This window comes from Sminthopsis crassicaudata, chromosome 1 (genome assembly GCF_048593235.1).
Source record: "Sminthopsis crassicaudata isolate SCR6 chromosome 1, ASM4859323v1, whole genome shotgun sequence".
NCBI lineage: Eukaryota > Metazoa > Chordata > Mammalia > Dasyuromorphia > Dasyuridae > Sminthopsis > Sminthopsis crassicaudata.
This window is the reverse complement of record NC_133617.1, coordinates 404116345-404134155: the sequence shown is the minus strand read 5'-3', so window position 1 is coordinate 404134155 and position 17811 is coordinate 404116345. Positions and strand designations below refer to the sequence as shown.

The 17811-nt window shown below is 37.2% G+C and overlaps 1 protein-coding gene across 4 annotated transcripts in view; it reads right to left on the bottom strand.

Moving 5' to 3' along the window:
- The window catches only part of TMEM245 (transmembrane protein 245), a 95977-nt gene extending 81865 nt beyond the window's left edge, over positions 1-14112 (bottom strand). For all 4 annotated transcript variants that reach the window (XM_074280060.1, XM_074280061.1, XM_074280062.1 and 1 more), the window contains exons 1-3: positions 13066-14112; positions 5578-5695; positions 4505-4606 (exon numbers count right to left, since the gene is read on the bottom strand). In XM_074280060.1, the coding sequence (XP_074136161.1) occupies positions 4505-4606; positions 5578-5695; positions 13066-13761 (916 nt within the window). In that variant the 5' untranslated portion in view covers positions 13762-14112. The remainder of the gene's footprint in view (positions 1-4504; positions 4607-5577; positions 5696-13065) is intronic.
- Positions 14113-17811: the final 3699 nt, after the last annotated feature.

Below are 17811 nucleotides of genomic sequence, written 5' to 3'. Positions count from 1 at the left end.
ATCTATTTATTTAGTGCTATACCAATCAGACTCCCAAGAAACTATTTTAATGACCTAGAAAAAATAACAACAAAATTCATATGGAAGAATAAAACGTCGAGAATTGCAAGGGAACTAATGAAAAAAAAGTCAGAGGAAGGTGGTCTAAGTGTACCTGATTTAAAGCTATATTATAAAGCAACAGTCACCAAAACCATTTGGTATTGGCTAAGAAATAGACTAGTTGATCAGTGGCATAGGTTAGGTTCACAGGACAAGATAGTGAATAAAAATAGCAATCTAGTGTTTGACAAACCCAAAGATCCCAAATTTTGGGATAAGAATTCATTATTTGACAAAAACTGCTGGGAAAACTGGAAATTAGTATGGCAGAAACTAAGCATGGACCCACATTTAACACCACATACTAAGATTAGATCAAAATGGGTCCAAGATTTAGGCATAAAGAACGAAATCATAAATAAATTGGAGGAACATGGGATGGTTTACCTCTCAGACTTGTGGAGGAGGAAGGAGTTTGTGTCCAAGGGAGAACTAGAGACCATTATTGATCACAAAATAGAACATTTTGATTACACCAAATTAAAAAGTTTCTGCACAAACAAAACTAATGCAAACAAGATTAGAAGGGAAGTAACAAATTGGGAAAAAATTTTTACAGTTAAAGGTTCTGATAAAGGCCTCATCTCCAAAATATACAGAGAATTGACTTTAATTTATAAGAAATCAAGCCATTCTCCAATTGATAAATGGTCAAAGGATATGAACAGACAATTTTCAGATGATGAAATTAAAACTATTTCCACTCACATGAAAGAGTGTTCCAAATCACTATTGATCAGAGAAATGCAAATTAAGACAACTCTGAGGTATCATTACACACCTGTCAGATTGGCTAAGATGACAGGAACAAATAACGATGAATGTTGGAGGGGCTGTGGGAAAACTGGGACACTGATGCATTGTTGGTGGAGTTGTGAAAGAATCCAACCATTCTGGAGAGCAATCTGGAATTATGCCCAAAAAGTTATCAAAATGTGCATACCCTTTGACCCAGCCATACTACTACTGGGCTTATACCCCAAGGAACTACTAAAGAAGGGAAAGGGACCTGTATGTGCCAAAATGTTTGTGGCAGCCCTTTTCATAGTGGCTAGAAGCTGGAAGATGAATGGATGTCCATCAATTGGAGAATGGTTGGGTAAACTATGGTATATGAATGTTATGGAATATTATTGTTCTATAAGAAATGACCAACAGGAGAAATACAGAGAGGCTTGGAGAGACTTACATCAACTGATGCTGAGTGAAACGAGCAGAACCAGAAGATCATTATACACTTCAACAATGATACTGTACGAGGATGTATGCTGATGGAAGTGGATTTCTTCAACATAGAGAAGAGCTAATCCAATTCCAATGATTAATGATGGACAGAACCAGCTACATCCAGAAAAGGAACACTGGGAAATGAATGTAAACTGTTATTTTTACCTTCTGAATCCAATTCTTCCTGTGCAACAAAAAATTCGGTTCTACACACATATATTGTATCTAAATTATACTGTAATATATTTAACATATATAAGACTGCTTGCCATCTGGGGGAGGGGGTTGGGGGAGGAAGGGAAAAAATCTGAATAGAAGTAAGTGCAAGGGATAATGTTGTAAAAAATTACCCATGCATATGTACTGTCAAAAATGTTATAATTATAAAATAAAATAAAAAATTTAAAAAAAAAAAAATTAAAAAAAAAAAAAATTGTAACTTAGAATGTGAATGGGATGAATTTATTCATAAAACTTTAACAATAGTAGAACAGAAATTTGATTTCAACAATATGTTGCTTTCAGGAAATACTATAAAGATAAAATTAAAAGAGTGGGACTTAGTTTTTTTTTTTTAAAAAGCAAGCATAAAAAATGTTTGTGGCAGCCCTCTTTGTAGTGGCTAGAAACTAGAAACTAAGTGGATGCCCATCAATTGGAGAATGGCTAAATACATTGTGGTATATGAATGTCATGGAATACTATTGTTCTGTAAGAAATAACCAACAGGATGATTTCAGAAAGGACTGGAGAGACTTACATGAACTGATGCTGAGTGAAAAGAGCAGGTCCATCCAATTTGGATTATTATATACTTCAACAACAATACTATATGATGATCAATTCTGATGAACATGGCTCTCTTCAACAATGAGATGAACCAAATCAGTTCCATTTGTTCAATAATGAATAGAACCAACTACACCCAGGAAAAGAACTCTGGGAAATGAGTGTGAACTACTACGTAGAATTTCTAATCCCTCTGTTTTTGTCTGCCTGCATTTTTTATTTCCTTCACACGTTAATTGTACATTATTTCAAAGTCCGATTCTTCTTATGCAGCAAAATAATTGTATGGACATGTATACATATATTGTATTTAACATAGACTTTAACATATTTAACATGTATTGGTCTACCTGCCATCTGGGGGAGGAGGTGGGGGGAAGGAGGGGAAAAATTAGAACAAAAGGTTTTACAATTGTCAATGTTGAAAAATTACCCATGCATATATCTTGTACATAAAAAGCTATAATAAAAAAAATTAAAATTTTTTAAAAAGCAAACATAGTAATCATGATCTCAAACAAGTTGGAAGTAATATCTAAATAGCTTGTTCATGCATAAAAATATAAATATTTTAGGTGAAATATGTGCAAATATTCTAAACCCATTTCTATAGTAGTCATGCTGTAAAAAAAAATAGATCAAAAGGAAAAAAATGACAAAAAAATTAGAAAAAAACAAGCAAACAACAAAAATGAAAAAAACTATGCTTTGATCTATATTCAATCTCCATAGTTCTCTCTCTGGATGTGGATGACTCCCTCCATCACAAGTCTATTGGAATTGCCTTGAATCATCTCTTTGTTTAAAAGAGCCAAATCCATCACGGTTCTGCTCATTTCACTCAGTATCAGTTCATGTAAGTCTCTCCAGGCCTCTCTGAAATTATCCTGCTCATCATTTCTTATAGAACAATAATATTCCATAATATTCATATACCATAACTTATTCAGCCATTCTCCAACTGATGGACCTTCACTCAGTTTCCAATTTCTTGCTACTACAAAAAGGGCTGGACAATTTGATAGCCCTTTCAGCATAGTTCCAAATTGCTCTTCAGAATGGTTGGATCATTTCACAATTCTACCAACATATTAATGTCTTTAATTTCTTCATTTGAAAATTGTTTGTTCATATTTTTTGGCCATTTATCAATTGGAGAATGGCTTGCATTCTTATAAATTTGAGTCAATTCTCTATATATTTTAGAAGAAAGGCCTTTATCAGAACCCTTGAATTTAAAAAAATTTTCCCCAGTTTTCTGTTCCTCTTCTAAATTTTGGCTGCATTGGTTTTATTTGGACAAAACCTTTTTAATTTAATATAATCAAAATTATCCATTTTGCATTTCATAATGTTCTCTACCTCTTCTTTGGCCATAAATTCCTTCCTTCTTCACAGATTTGAGAGGCAAACTATCATTTGTTCTTCTAATTTCTTTATAGTATAGTAACTCTTTATGTTTAAATCATGAACCCATTTTGACCTATTTTAGTATAGGGTGTTAGGTGTTGGTCAATGCATAGTTTCTATTATACTGTTTTCTAATTTCTCCAACAATTTTTGTCAGACAGTGAGTTCTTATCCCAGAAGCTTGAATCTTTGGGTTTATCAAACACTAGATTACTATAGTAAGTGAATTCCACTGATGAAGTATTCTATTTCTTAGCCAACAACAAATGGTTTTGATGATCACTGCTTTATAATATAATTTTAGATCCAGTACAGTTAAGTCACCTTCCTTTGCATTTTTTTTTATTTGATATTCTAGACCAGATGAATTCTGTTATTATTTTTTCTAGTTCTATAAAGTAATTTTTTGTCAATTTGACTGGTATGACATTGAATAAATGGGTTAATTTAGATAGAATTGTTATTTATTAGTTCAGTCTATCTATGAGTACTTCATATTCTTCCAAATGTTTATATCTAACTATTTATGTGAAGAGTAAGTCAATAGAATTTTTAAAATGCCAATTTTGACTAACTTATTTATTCAATATTATCCCAAAAATTAGTAAAAGATTACCTTACTGAATTAGAAAAAAATTAATAAAGTTCACTTGAAAGAACAAAAGGTCAGGAATTTCAAAGAAACCCAGTGGAAAAAAGATAGAGCACTGTTGAAGCATAGTTTCAATTATTTTAACTTAAACTTTTCTTGTATGAATAAAACCTATGTAGGCAAGAATAGAAGGAACGTAGAATATTGGGGGAAATTTTAATTCTTTAAATTGAGTTTCTCAAAGAATTTGCATCATTACCAATATAAAACTTTTTAAAATGATATTTTTGAATAGAAAATACAGCAAATTTTTTGTTTTACTACAATTTGTTTGGCATTTAATCTCCAAAATACTTCATGGAATACAATTATTAAAGTTCTTACCAGAGGAGATTTTTTCATTCTGCTTTTCATAAAGAGTGCCTACAGACATCAGAAAAACTATGACCAGGAATACTGGAATCCTCCAGGAGCCAGCCAGAGATGCTGAAAATAAAAGTAAACAAGTCTAAGCACTCTAAGACAATCAATGTAATGGACTTGAATGAACAGTTACTACATGTATGTGTGCTGTGTGTATTTAATCAAAACATTTCAAACTCTACACTGTAGACTAGGTTTTGGAAGAGGGGAGGGTGGAAAGTGAAATACTCTGACTCAACTCTAGGAATGCAGATCCAATCCAGAGCTTTCCCAAGAAACTAATTCTGACTTTAGGAGATTCATACTGAGCAAACCCAGAAGCTACACCCCAGTACATTTTAAAGGATTCTAATTAATTCCTCAGTGATAAAAAACCATTCCATAGCAGGACCAAAATGCTAATCATCTGAGTCAAAGCTTCTATTTATCTTTTCAAATAGGGAGGACTTGGTTGGATTTCCTGGAATTTCATGAGCCCACCCTGCTCTGAATTCCCAGAAGAGGGCGAGGGTAGGTACAGATAATAAACTAGAACATTCCTCTCTTTAATGTACAAGGTTTAGATACTAAGGGGTTGCCAGGATACAAATCTATTTGTTCTCCTCAATCTCCCAAATTTAATGTAGCCAAATTAAAAAGGCAAAGGAAATAAAGTCTCCAAGAAATAAACAAGAACATGGAAATCATATTTTGAGGATCATAAAAAGACCTTACATATAATTTTGAACTTTATTTAAAAACCACTGACCAAAGATGTCTTACAAAAAAAAAATTGGAAAAATGAAATGGTAAAGCAAGATATTTTTCTAAAAAGTATTTTAAATGTTGTGCTGTTTTAGGCTATGACTTTGTTTTTAATTGTAAAAAACAAAATTATAAAAACACGCATCTAACAAAATAAAAAGATGAAAAACTGAAAATGTAACACTTAGAAGTTAAGATTTCTAAAAATCTAATAGAATTTTTAATAAATCTAGAAATATTTGCTTTAATTTACATGGCACACCTCTTGGTATCAAAAACAAGTGACCCACCTAAATGGAAAAGTAATATAATCCAGACAGGAATTGAAACTGCTCTCAAGTAGCGTTCAGTACTCGCATTCCACTTGAATAAAACAGCCAACACATAGCCAACTACCAACGTCCAGATCTTTAGGAATAAATGAACAGAAAATATAAGGTTGAAAAAACATAGATATGTAAATAAACATAAACATACCTTTATTATATAAAATTTTCAAGTATTTGTATTTTTAAATTGTTATGGTGGTAGTTCTCTACTATACATATTAGGTTGTTTATCATTCTTTTAATTGTCAGATGTTTAAAAAATGTAAATTTTTCGGTGTAAAAACTCTTAGGTTGTTTTTAACAGTAGTTTTAATTTAAAATCTGTTAACAATAGAAGATAATTCATGAGTAGGAATACCAAATTCTAATTAGGTATTATTAGAAACACTATATTTAATAAGATATGTTCTACATAAGAAGCCTAATATGGGATTCCAAGGTTTCCCTACAGATTTGTCAAAAAAAAAAAAAAAAAATTCTATGCTACAAAAAAGTGCTCATGAAATCTAGATCTCATTAAAACATAAAATGGGAATGTATATATAGTACAGTGTAAACTTGAAAGCACTATAAAATATTATTACAAAAAAGATATTCACAGAAAGCTAAGAAGACAAATATCAGAATCTTGGTGTACACCCAAAACAAAGGTGACTGAGAAATAGTAAGACAAAGAGAGTTGTCTCACAATAACTGGGAAAGGAGAGGGTGGTCAGCAGTGTCTAATGTTGCAGAGAAGTCAAAAAGGATGATGACTGATGACAGGCCATTCAATTTTCACAATTAATCTTGATTTCTGATCACTGGTAATTCTGGAAGACAGAGTTTCACTTGAGTAACCTGGGATCAGAAACCATTTTGCAAAACAATGATAACAGGGAAAGTAAAAGAAGTGCATGTAATGAGAGTACACCATTTCTTCTACAAATCTGATTATGAAAAAGAGATGATTAGAGACCAATAACTCGCAAGAATAGTAATTAAGTAAAACTTTTTCCAGAATGGGGGAGACTGGGCGTATTTGTTGATAACAGAGAATGAATCAATACATAAGAAGAAATCAAAGATTCTTTGGGAGGAAATTTGCCAGACAAAAAAAGGGAAATGGATGAAAATGGCATGAAGGTTACCTGAAGAGGGACTGACAGAGTGTCAGCCTGGTTCACTATTGTTAGGAGCTATGGATTGATATTCCAGAAGGAAAATGCAATAACAACAACAAAAATCACAAAAAGCTACATTTTAGTTGAATTAAATAATTATAATTGCAACAGAAAAAAATTATGGCTCCGGTGAAAATAATGGGTAATAAAATAACGGCTGATAAAATCATGCTTTAAATTAGCACAAAAATTACTATAAGTTTCACTTATTTTTATGAGTGTAAAAGGCTTCTTCCATTCTTTAGCCTAGAAGTTCTCAAACTTTTGGTTTCAGGACTTCTCTACACTCTTATTTATTATTTATTTTTGAGAGGCAATTAAGGTTAAGTAACTTGCCCAGTATCACAGATAGTAAGTGCTATGTGTCTAAGACAGAATTTGAACTCGGGTCCTCTTGATTTCAGGGCCAGTGCTTTTACATTAGAGTGTATCTAGTACTCTCCTCTCTACACTCTTAAAAATGACAAAAGCTTGTGTTTCTTGTGCTTATGTGGGCTATATCTATCAATATTTATCATTATTAGAAATTAAAACCAGTAAAATTTTTAAATTATCTATTTCCTTACAATAACAATAAACTCATCACATGTTAACATAAATACATGTTTTAAAAATTATATTTTCAACAATAAAAATTAGTGAGAACAGTATTGTTTTTCATAGTTTTCCATTAGAAAACAGATGGATTTGTGTATATGCTTTTATATTTAATCTGTTCATTATTTTGGTTTGGTTGAAGCATATGAAAAATATCTGGCCTCATAGTAAGAAGCTGGAAAATGAAAGTAATATTTTTAAATAGTCAAATAATGTTTTAGTCTTATTAATAGTTTTAACCTCTAAGATCTGTTGAAAAAGTCTTGAGGACTTCCATGGGTTTGCAGGCCACACTTTGAGAATCACTGATTTAGATGGATATTATAGACTAAGTGGAAAGTAAAATGAAAATATAGAGAATTGATTTAGAATAAGAATACCCATAATGGAATTTCCAATCTGATACTAGTTTCCTGTCATATAGAGAAAATCACCTACTCTCATCTCAGTTTCCTCATTTGTAAAATAGAGATACTTCTTACTTACCAAATAGTGCTATGGGGGGAGAGAGGCATAAAAAGGAAGAGGACAATTATAAAACTATGAGTTGTTTTCCTGGGAGAAGTTTTTCCTTTAACTATGTACCACTAGTTGAAACCAGGTTTATTTAACAATTCTCTTCCCATGAAGAAAACTAGCAGTCTTATCTTTTAGCTTGATTAAAACCTGCTCACCCCCAAGGTCAAAAAAGTCCCAATTCTTGGCAAAATTTGATCATAAATCCTTAAGATTTATTGAACTGAATTAATTTAATTCAGTTAAAATCACATAAAGGTAAATTCAAACTTTTGTTACAAACAATCTATCTGAATTTCAAAAATCTGGATTAAGTCTAACAGGCTTTGAGCTCAGTTGTCAAAGATGACAGTTTCTATGGACCTGGAAACCTGGCTGAAATTGTATAGCCTTCCATAAAGGGTACCAAAAAAAGGACAAGTCTCTAATTGTGATTTTATAAGCGCTATGACAATTCTTACATAATTTGTATGTTTTAGGGCTTTCCTTGGTTGGCATGCAGTAACAGAAGACTCTTAGTGTGTCCCTATTATTTATTTAGAAGCTCTTGCATGTGACCTTGGGCAAGATCTTATCTTGTTTGCCTCAGTTTCCTCGATTGTAAAATGCAGATAATAATAGCATCTAATTCTCAGGATTGTAGCAAAGATCAAATGAAAAGACTAAATTTACATACTCAATTGTCTACAGGGACGTATTTAACCAACTGGGCAATACAATAAGAGGGAAAGGGAATAAGAGAACAAGAGAATGATAAAAGAAAGGGTGAATTAAGGAGGCAGTGGTTAGAAACAAAACAGGAGGGAAGGGGAAAGAGAGAAAGACAGAGATAAAGAGAAAGACAAAAGGTAACAAGACAGAGGGAAATATACTGTTCATAATAATAACTGAAAATGAGATGAGTTCATGATGAGATAGAGGAATGGATTAGAAACCAGAATCCAACAATATATTGTTTATAAGAGACAATTCAAGCAGATAGACACAAACAGAGTTAAAATAAAGGGCTGGAACAAAATGTAATATGTTTCTGCTAAAGTAAAAATGGCAGGGGGGTAGCAATTATGATCTCAAAGAAAAATAAAAAATAGACCTAATTAAAAAAGATAATCAGAGAAACCATATGATGTTAAAAGATGTCAAACAAAGAAACAACATAAAACTTTTTCACAGCAAGTTTCTCTGATAAATACCTCATTTTTCAAATAGAGAGGGAACGGAGTCAAATCTACAAAAATAAGAGCCACCCCTCAACTGATAAATGGTCCAATGGATACAAACAGGAAGTTTTCAGAAATCAAAAGATCTCTAATGTCATATGAAAGAATGCTTTAAATCATTACTCTTTAGAAAAAGGCAAATTAAAACATTTCTAACGGAAGGTATCACCTATGAGAAATGACAAATGCTAGAGTGGATGAGGGGAAAAACAGGTACACTAAAGCACTGCTAGTTGAGAGAGTAGTAAACTGGTCAAATTAATTCTGGAAAACAATTTGCAATTACACCCAAAGTACTATGAAACTGCAAACACTGATCCAGCAACACCACTATAATATCGGTATCCCAAAGAGATCAAAGGAAGAAAAAGATCTATATATGTACAAAAATATTTGTAGCAAGGAACTGGAAATCAAAGAGATGTTAAATCAATTGGGTTGGTTGAATTGATTGAACAAGTTGTGGCATATGATTCTGATGGAGTACTACTGCGTTATAAGAAATGAGAAGGGAAGGGGGTTTCAGAAAAATGAATTGATGCAAAGTGAAGTGAGAACTGGGAAATCATCGTGCCCAGTAATAGGAATGTTGTAAAATGGTAACTGTGAAAGGCTTAATTGCTCTGATCAATATAATGATCCAAGACAATTTCAAAGGATTAATGATGAAAAAATGCTAACTCCAGAGAAAGAGAACTGATGAATTTCTGTATGCAAACTAAAGTATAATTTTCTGACTTTTTATTTTTGGTTTTTTTTTTTAAATATGGCTATATTTTATCTTCTCTGTGAGTGTGGGAGGCAGAGAATTTGAAACTCAAAATTTAAAAATAAGAGAATGCTAAAAATAAACAAATAATACATTAAAATTTTCTTGAAACAAAAGGTTTTTTTTTAATGATCAAAAAGTTCTGGGCAGAAAGTCAATTTGTATACAGATAGAAAAGCTCCAGAGCAGACTATCAAAACTCTAAATGAAAAAGGACTCTGTGATAAAGAATACTATGATTAAGGGGGGAAAAAGATAAAAATCCTGATGTTAGAAATCTGACTAAGTATTTTACCTAGTTTCTGGCTTTAGTTTTATTGTAATTACCCAGTCTATCTCCCAACATTTACTTGGCTTTCCCTAGCCATCCAAAGCAATTGACTTACATGGTCTCTTAGTGTTTCTACCTGTCACCCCCTCTCCCCCTTACAAATAGTATTTCAATCCTGGTTCTCTTGAGACTTCGAGTATCTCTGATGAAATCTGCATACTGACTTATTTTTAGTTTTTCCTACAACACCTCCCTAATGCCTTTGTCCAGGTCTCTACCTAACTCCCTTCAGGATATTGACATTGACTGTTTAGTTGGGAAATCTGTTCACCTCCCCCCAAGTCATTCAATCCCACACAGTGACCTCATTTCAAGAGATATACATAAAAGGTAAGCTACTTGTAACAAGAAGAATATTCTCAAAAATTCATTTACAAGAAAGAAAGAGCTTGTTCTCAATTGTTCTTGAGTTATCCTTTTCTACCAAGTGACTGAAACTAATCATGTGAAGACCAACATTTTCCACTAAACATTAACACATTTTTTAGATTTTCACACAGGTGTAGAAGCATTTGTATTATCTTTTCTGTTTTTCTAGGTTTGGTGTCATTCCCTGGATCAGGGGTTCTCAAACTAAGGCCTGCGGGCCAGACGCAGCCCGATAAGGATGTTTATGTGAATTGCTGGGTTATGGCAAATGGGCTGAGGGGTGGAGACAGAGTATGAGCTTCTGTTTTTACTATAGTCCGGCCCTCCAACAGTCTGAGGGATAGTGAACCGGCCCCTATTTAAAAAGTTTGAGGACCACTGATCTAGATAATCACATCCAGAGGCTAGAAGAAGGGCTTCTCAAGGATTTGTATATAGTTATCTTCCATATATACACTACAATCATTTTGCCACAGAAACTATTTTTTCTGTGTATTTCCTCTGAATCCTAGTTCCAAATGCTGAGAATTCTTATTAGGTATCATGTGGTGGTGTCCCAGGTCATTTCACAGCAAGAAAGGAACCTTATAATCCAATAGTTTATTATGTCTTCCCCTCAACTCCAAGTCTCCATCAATACCTCAAAAACACAAATCTAGGGGCAGCTAGCCTTGAAGTCAGGAGAACCTGAATTCAAATTTGACCTCAGACACTTATCTGAGACCACATTTGAATTCAGATCCTAACTCCAGGCTCTGTGCTTTATCTATTGCATCATCTAGCTGCCCAAATTCTTAAATAACACTAGTTTATCTAGTTATCTCAATTCACAAATTTCACTCTGGCCTATGAAAAATATGATTTAAAAAATTCTGAGGAGATTTAAGCAAGATTAATGTATTCAAAATTTTGTCAGATAGATATGTGAAATCTTCCTATATCATACAATCAGCAATAATTCATCAGTTATTTTTAAATGGTGTTAATGCTTAAGTCCCTCTCCCAACTCTTCCTCATCTCCACTTCTCGGAATTCCTGGCTTACCTCAAATGCATCGCTAAGGTACCACTAGGACTTTCCAAAATACCCACAGGAAATTAAAGCACCCTGCATATACTTCCTATTTACTTTTATGTTCTCTCTCTGCCCAGCCTACCCAAACCTTCCTCCCCGATAGAATGGAAACTCCTTACAAAAAGAAGCTGCTAAGTTTTGTCTTTGTATCTCCTCAATCCTGAGAACACTACTCAATGAGATTCTGTAATTAGGGAGCAGAAAAGTAAGTAAAATGATAAACATCAATACATAGTGAAGAGGAAAACTTGGACCAAGATCACTAGATTCAGCCCTTAGTTCCACACTCACATATCAAGATCTGAAATCATCATCAGCTAATATCATATATCCACTGCCCAAAATGCTCAGAAGCCATACATTCCAGTCCTTGTATTTTACAGTGAGAAACCGGAGACCTAAGGAGGTTAAGGAGCCTATCCCAGTTGCATAGATGTTTTAACAGTTATTTTTTTCCTCTGAGGCTGGGGTTAAGTGACTTGCCCAGGGTCACACACTAGGAAGGAAGTGTTAAGTGTCTGAGAACAGATTTGAACTCGGGTCCTCCTGAATTCAGGGCTGGTGCTCTCTCCACTGCGCCACCTAGCTGCCCCAACAGTTATTATTTAATATTTTAATGTTATGCTCAACAAATCTGTCCCTGCCCAAAGCTGGGATAAGAAAACCCAATGATTGACTGTCAGAATACAAAGGGAATGTTACAGGTTATAACACTGGATTGAAACTAACATTAGATGAAATTCAATAGGGATTAATTGAAATTCTTGCACTTGGGTACCAAAAGAACCAAGACTTCCCTCCCCTCCTCCCCCCCCCCGGAAAAAAAAAAAACAAACTTCATAAATATGAGACCGAGAATGGCAGCAGTAGTTCTGTCACGAGGTGGAGATATGCGAGTTCTTTTAGGCCCAGAGAGTGAGATCTGGGAGCAATGAGCAACAGGCAAATGTAGGTTCCAACTCCGGGGAGCGGATAAAAGAACAGCTTTGCTAATTGCCCAAAAGTGGGAGGCAATCTGAAATGAGTTTGGACCCAGCATCAGATGCTATAAAACAGAGGCGGTCTGCCTCAGTCTCCTCATCTGTAAAGTAGGGATAATGGGATAATATTGGGATGACCAAGGGAGCTCACCCAGGTAAAAGTGCTTTGCGAACCTTAGATATAATTTGGTTTTCCTTTGGAATCTTAAGCATTTTTTGAACAGACCAAAGGACCCGAGGTTTGAGAACCTGGAGATCGCTCCCAATGCCAACTTTTACAGGTAAAAGTGATGATCACGGTACTTTGGGGGAAAGGATGGCAAACCCAAAAGCAAGGGTGCGAGTACCAGGCCGGCCGGGGCCCCGGGGCCCGGGGAAGCAGTGCGGGGAGGGGGTGGGGCCTGCCCCGGAGGAGCTGCGGCGCACTCACCCACAGGGTGTTGAAGTACTCCAGCCCTTGGCAGATGAGGGAGCAGGCGTAGGCCAACAGCACCTGCACGCCCAGGTAGCTGCCCAGATGGTAGAGGGCGTAGACCAGGGGCGCGCCCGCGCCGAGCAGCAGCAGGAGGCGGCGGCGCCGCAGCACCTGCTCGCCCAGGGCCTCCACGCCGTAGTTGGCGAAGCAGAGCGGCAGCAGCAGCGCGGCCAGCACGATGGGCGTGTGCGCGCGGTGCAGGCGGTGCAGCCAGCGGCGGCCCAGGCGCGTGAGGGAGCTCTTGAAGGGATGCAGGAAGGTGCCGCACAGCACTGCCCACAGCAGCGGCCGGAGGAAGGCCTCGAGGATGAAGTACACGAGCACGGCGGCGCCGCAGCACAAGCACACGAACAGCACCGCGCCCGTGTTGTAGAAGGCCTGCTTGATGGGCTTGTCGAAGCGCAGCGCCAGCCCGCCAGGGGGGACCCCGCCCCCCGCCTCGGCGGGCGCGGGAGCCGGGCCCCTCCTCGGACCTTCCCGCAGCGGCAGCGGTAGTGGCGGAGGCTCCCGGGCCGCTGCCCCTCCGCTCACGCCGCCCGCGGCCGGAGCTACGGCCCTCCCAGCCACGGGACCCTCTCCCTCCGGCAGAGGCACTAGCGGACTGGAAGACCCTAAGGACTCCTTGCCTGCAGAGCCTCGGCTGTCAGCCATGGTGGAGCCGCCTCGCTGGCCGGCGGGGGTGCTCTGGAGAGGTGCAGGAAACGGTTTTGGCCCGACCACGGCAGGCGCGGGGGTTCTTGGGACTTGTAGTTCTCGGGCTGCTCGAATTCCTGTGTGGCTGGGAGCGAAACTGCCCCTTCCCAGAAGCACGCCTAACCCTGTATCTCTCCTCCCGGGCTCTCTCTCCTCCCGGGCTCCCCCTCCTCCTGCCTGCTGTCAATTAATTCCCTAGGGCCGTTGCAAAAATTCTGGAGGATTTTATATTAGTGTCTACGGCGGGGGAGGGGGGTAGAACTTCAGTCCTGGAGCTGCTCCAGAATAAATGACCTTTCACCTATTTTCTAAAACGAATTGGTCTGAAATGATTGATTAGACAACAATTAAAGAGTAACTAACGTTTAAATGTCGGATCCTTAAACAAAAACGATAATTAAAATTGTTCCCTAAGCAATGGCAAAAATTTAAAATGTGAGTCCCAAACAACGGCAAAAAATTTAAATTGTGGGTCCCCAAACAAAGGCAAAAAATTTAAATTGTGGGTCCCCAAACAAAAGCAAAACATTTAAAATGTGAGTCCCCAAAGGCAAAACATTTAAAATGTGAGTCCCCAAACAAAGGCAAAAAATTTAAATTGTGAGTCCCTGAGAAAAGGCCTCTGAAAGCACTAGTTTGGGAGTCAGAAATTTAAGCTTGGCTACTTAAACTAACTTTTGTAACCTTGAAGTAGTTGGCTCAACAAATGTACTTCGGTGTTCTCATGTAGGAAAGAAGGGGATTGAGGGAAAATGACGTAAATTTACAGCTTTTAAACAATAGGAGCAAAACTACTAATCCTGATCCAATATCTTGACTGAGATTGTTTGGGTAGAAAATAGCAATAGAAAATAGCAGGTCACTTAGATTAAACCCTACTTCTTTCACTTAAGGGTCTACTCTGATAGTGCTTACTCCATGAAGAGCCCCAAAGTAAATCATACTAGTAAATAACTGCCTCAAGCCTCGTCCTGCTTGGTTTTGCACATTCCAACCCAGAGGCCCAAGAGTGAAATTTTACTCAAAGCAACAGAAGACTGCCCTGGCAATTGCTTTCTTTTCTTTGTCTTTTTATAAATATATGTTATTCAAACAGCCTTTGTATGGGCATGGGGTCCAGAAAAGGAACGCAGTGTCTTTGCATCTATTTTGTATATAAGAATGGCAGATTTTTGAGGACCTCTCAACTCTAGGACTGCTTGTCCCATTAATTATTCCTAAAGCAGAAAGAAGCAAGAACACAAATCCTTCTTGGGTGAGGAATGGTGGGCAGTAAAGAACATAGAAGTCCATGTAGAGTTAATGAGAGGAAGGTCATTCTCTGAGTAGGTCCTTGGAAAGCTCCAAGCATATCAGGAAAATCTTTCTGAATTCAGGGCTCAGTTCAAATGCCATTCTCCCCAGTTGTAAGTATTGGGGTTCAAAGGATACACCAAAAAGTTGGAGTACAAGACCTGTGTTGTGAAATATCTCAAAAGATTTTGCAGGCTTGGACCGAGTCAAGGGCAAAGTTTATTATAGTTGTAATGCCAATTAGAGTAGACTAAGTTCCAAATGAATTTAGCAAAGAACCAGGAATAAGAAGAGAAATTTATTGGAAAAAGTTAGAGACCAGGTGCTTCATGTCACTGATATGCTAATTTTATGATTTACAGGTGGATTTGAGGAGTGGTCTGCTAGATACCTCATTATTGTCTCAGAAACTTAATTACTGACCAACAGTAATCTGACAACCAGCAATGTTTGTGGAACTATAGCACTCTCGATGCCAAAAGGCTTTAGGGTTATTGCTACATCTCCCCTAGAAGCTGCACCCTCCCTACCTTCCCAAAACTACTTTGCACTCATTTGTATATATTTTACATGGACCTTTCTGTGTACCTAGATTTAGCACAGTACATGTTGACTAATTCACAGGCCATTTTTACTCCCAATAAAAAGTAAGCTCTTTGAGGGCTGGAACTGCTTTGTTTTTGTCTTTGTATTGATGTGACTCTAGTAATCTCAGGAATACTGTGGCTCCAAATTGTCTTGTTCACTTTCATTCACTTTCATTTTTGACTCCAAGTTGGGCTGAATCAATTGGAATGTGCAAAAACAGGCAGGACCAGGCATGAGGCAGTTAGCTGCCCTCCCAGGTATTTATTTTTGGTCTCTTCATTGGAGTAAGCACCATCAGAATCAAAATTAGGAATACTGTATTTTACCTCTATACAATTTTAGTTTATAATCATACTGACTACAAAAGAATGCTGGTTTTATTAACTTAGTTTATGGCTGGGATGTTGGCTCTGCCTAACTCCTCAACTAACCTTTAAGCCATTAAATGAGTATATTGGTCAGCATCCAGGAACTGAGCTATTAACATATCAGTAGTTTACCTGTAAGATCAGTGCTCTATAAAGGCACGATTTGTTCCCTAAATTTTCTGCTGACTTCTCTAGGAATTCAGCATGCCAGTCATAAGATCTTTTCCTTTTGATTTGGAAATGGTCTAAACCTACAAATTCTTTTGAGATTTTATTTTTATCCTTTTCAATTTTAAACTACTAGGCAATTTTGGGGGGTGGGTGGAGAAAAACAAAGTAAAGCCAATTTGGTATAGTGAGGAAAGTTCTGGCCTTGGACTCAGGACCTGTGCTTGAATGTTGACTCTGACATTTTTAAATGATGTAGCCCAGATGTTTTGGGCCAGAGCAGAAATGACTGCTATTTACATTCAATCTGAGTTAATCAAGACCCAAACAATTACCAAATTACATTTACAAACTGAGTTTGTGAATTCTTCCACTATACCTGCCACTAAGGGCTCTAATGTTGTTGGGTATCTTATGCCTCAACATTTGGTGGCTTGTAGAAGGAGCCCTGAATTTTATATCCTCCTTGGTGAGGTAAGCCTCTTTTCTTTCCTATCCTATAGCTAGGACACCCCAAGCACCCAGGAAGGCTTGTTTGGTCATCATGAGCTCCGTGCTCGGCAAACTTTTCTTGATTGGGGATGTCTAGACTTGGAAATTCTTGCAATTCTTGACATAGTTCCCTCCTGATTAGGGATCATCTGCTATCTTTTTTCTCTCCCTGCGACACTGGAGGAAAAAGTTAAGTGCTAAGGAGGTGCTAACCCTTGGCAAAGATAGGACAATTAACCTCTATCCTTAAGGATTCCCCCTTAGGCTGCCTCTTAAGAAATAGACAAATTTGGCTTAAAAGATCTTAAAGTTAAGAAACTTTCTTTTGCAATACTGCCCGACCTCAATATACCTTAGAGGACTAAGACAAATGGTCCATTAATGAGTCTATTAACTATAACACTATCCTGCAATTGATTTGTTTTGCCGCAGACAGGGCAAATGGACTGGAGTTGCATATGTCCAAGCCTTTATGGCCTTGTCCCAAGATCCTAAATTAAGATAACACTGCAGGATGCTGCTGATAAAATTTATGAGAAGGAATTGAAAGTAGACAGTGACCTCCTAGATAATCCCCTTTTCCCACTCCTCCAGGGATACAGTATTCCCCATCTGTTTCATGTTTCCTTCCTTATCAGAAGGCCTGTGCATCCCTTCTGGGACCACCCTTTTATCAAGAGCTGGACCTTATTATGTCCGGCAAGGTTTCTTAACTCAGTTCCCTTCTCATTGATCCCCTGAGCCCTCACCTCTTTAGCTGTATTTTGAAACCTCCCAAGTCCCGATCCTCAGTCCCTCCCATACAAGAAGCAGGACCCCTTTTTCTTTCCCTCAAGATCCTGATTCAGCATCTCCTCCTAAACTTTGCCCACTGAGAGAGGTAGCAGACTCTCAGAGTAGAACACTCATGGTGCATATGCATTTTTCAATGTCAGACTTTTCCCAGATTAAGGAAAAATTTGGCCATTTCTCTGAGGATCATCTCCCTCCAATTTGATTTTACCTGGAGAAATGTTAATATCATACTCTCTTCCTGCTGCACCAAAGAGAAGAGAAAGATTATCTGGGGTTTAGCCCAGAATTTTGGGGATGATATGGC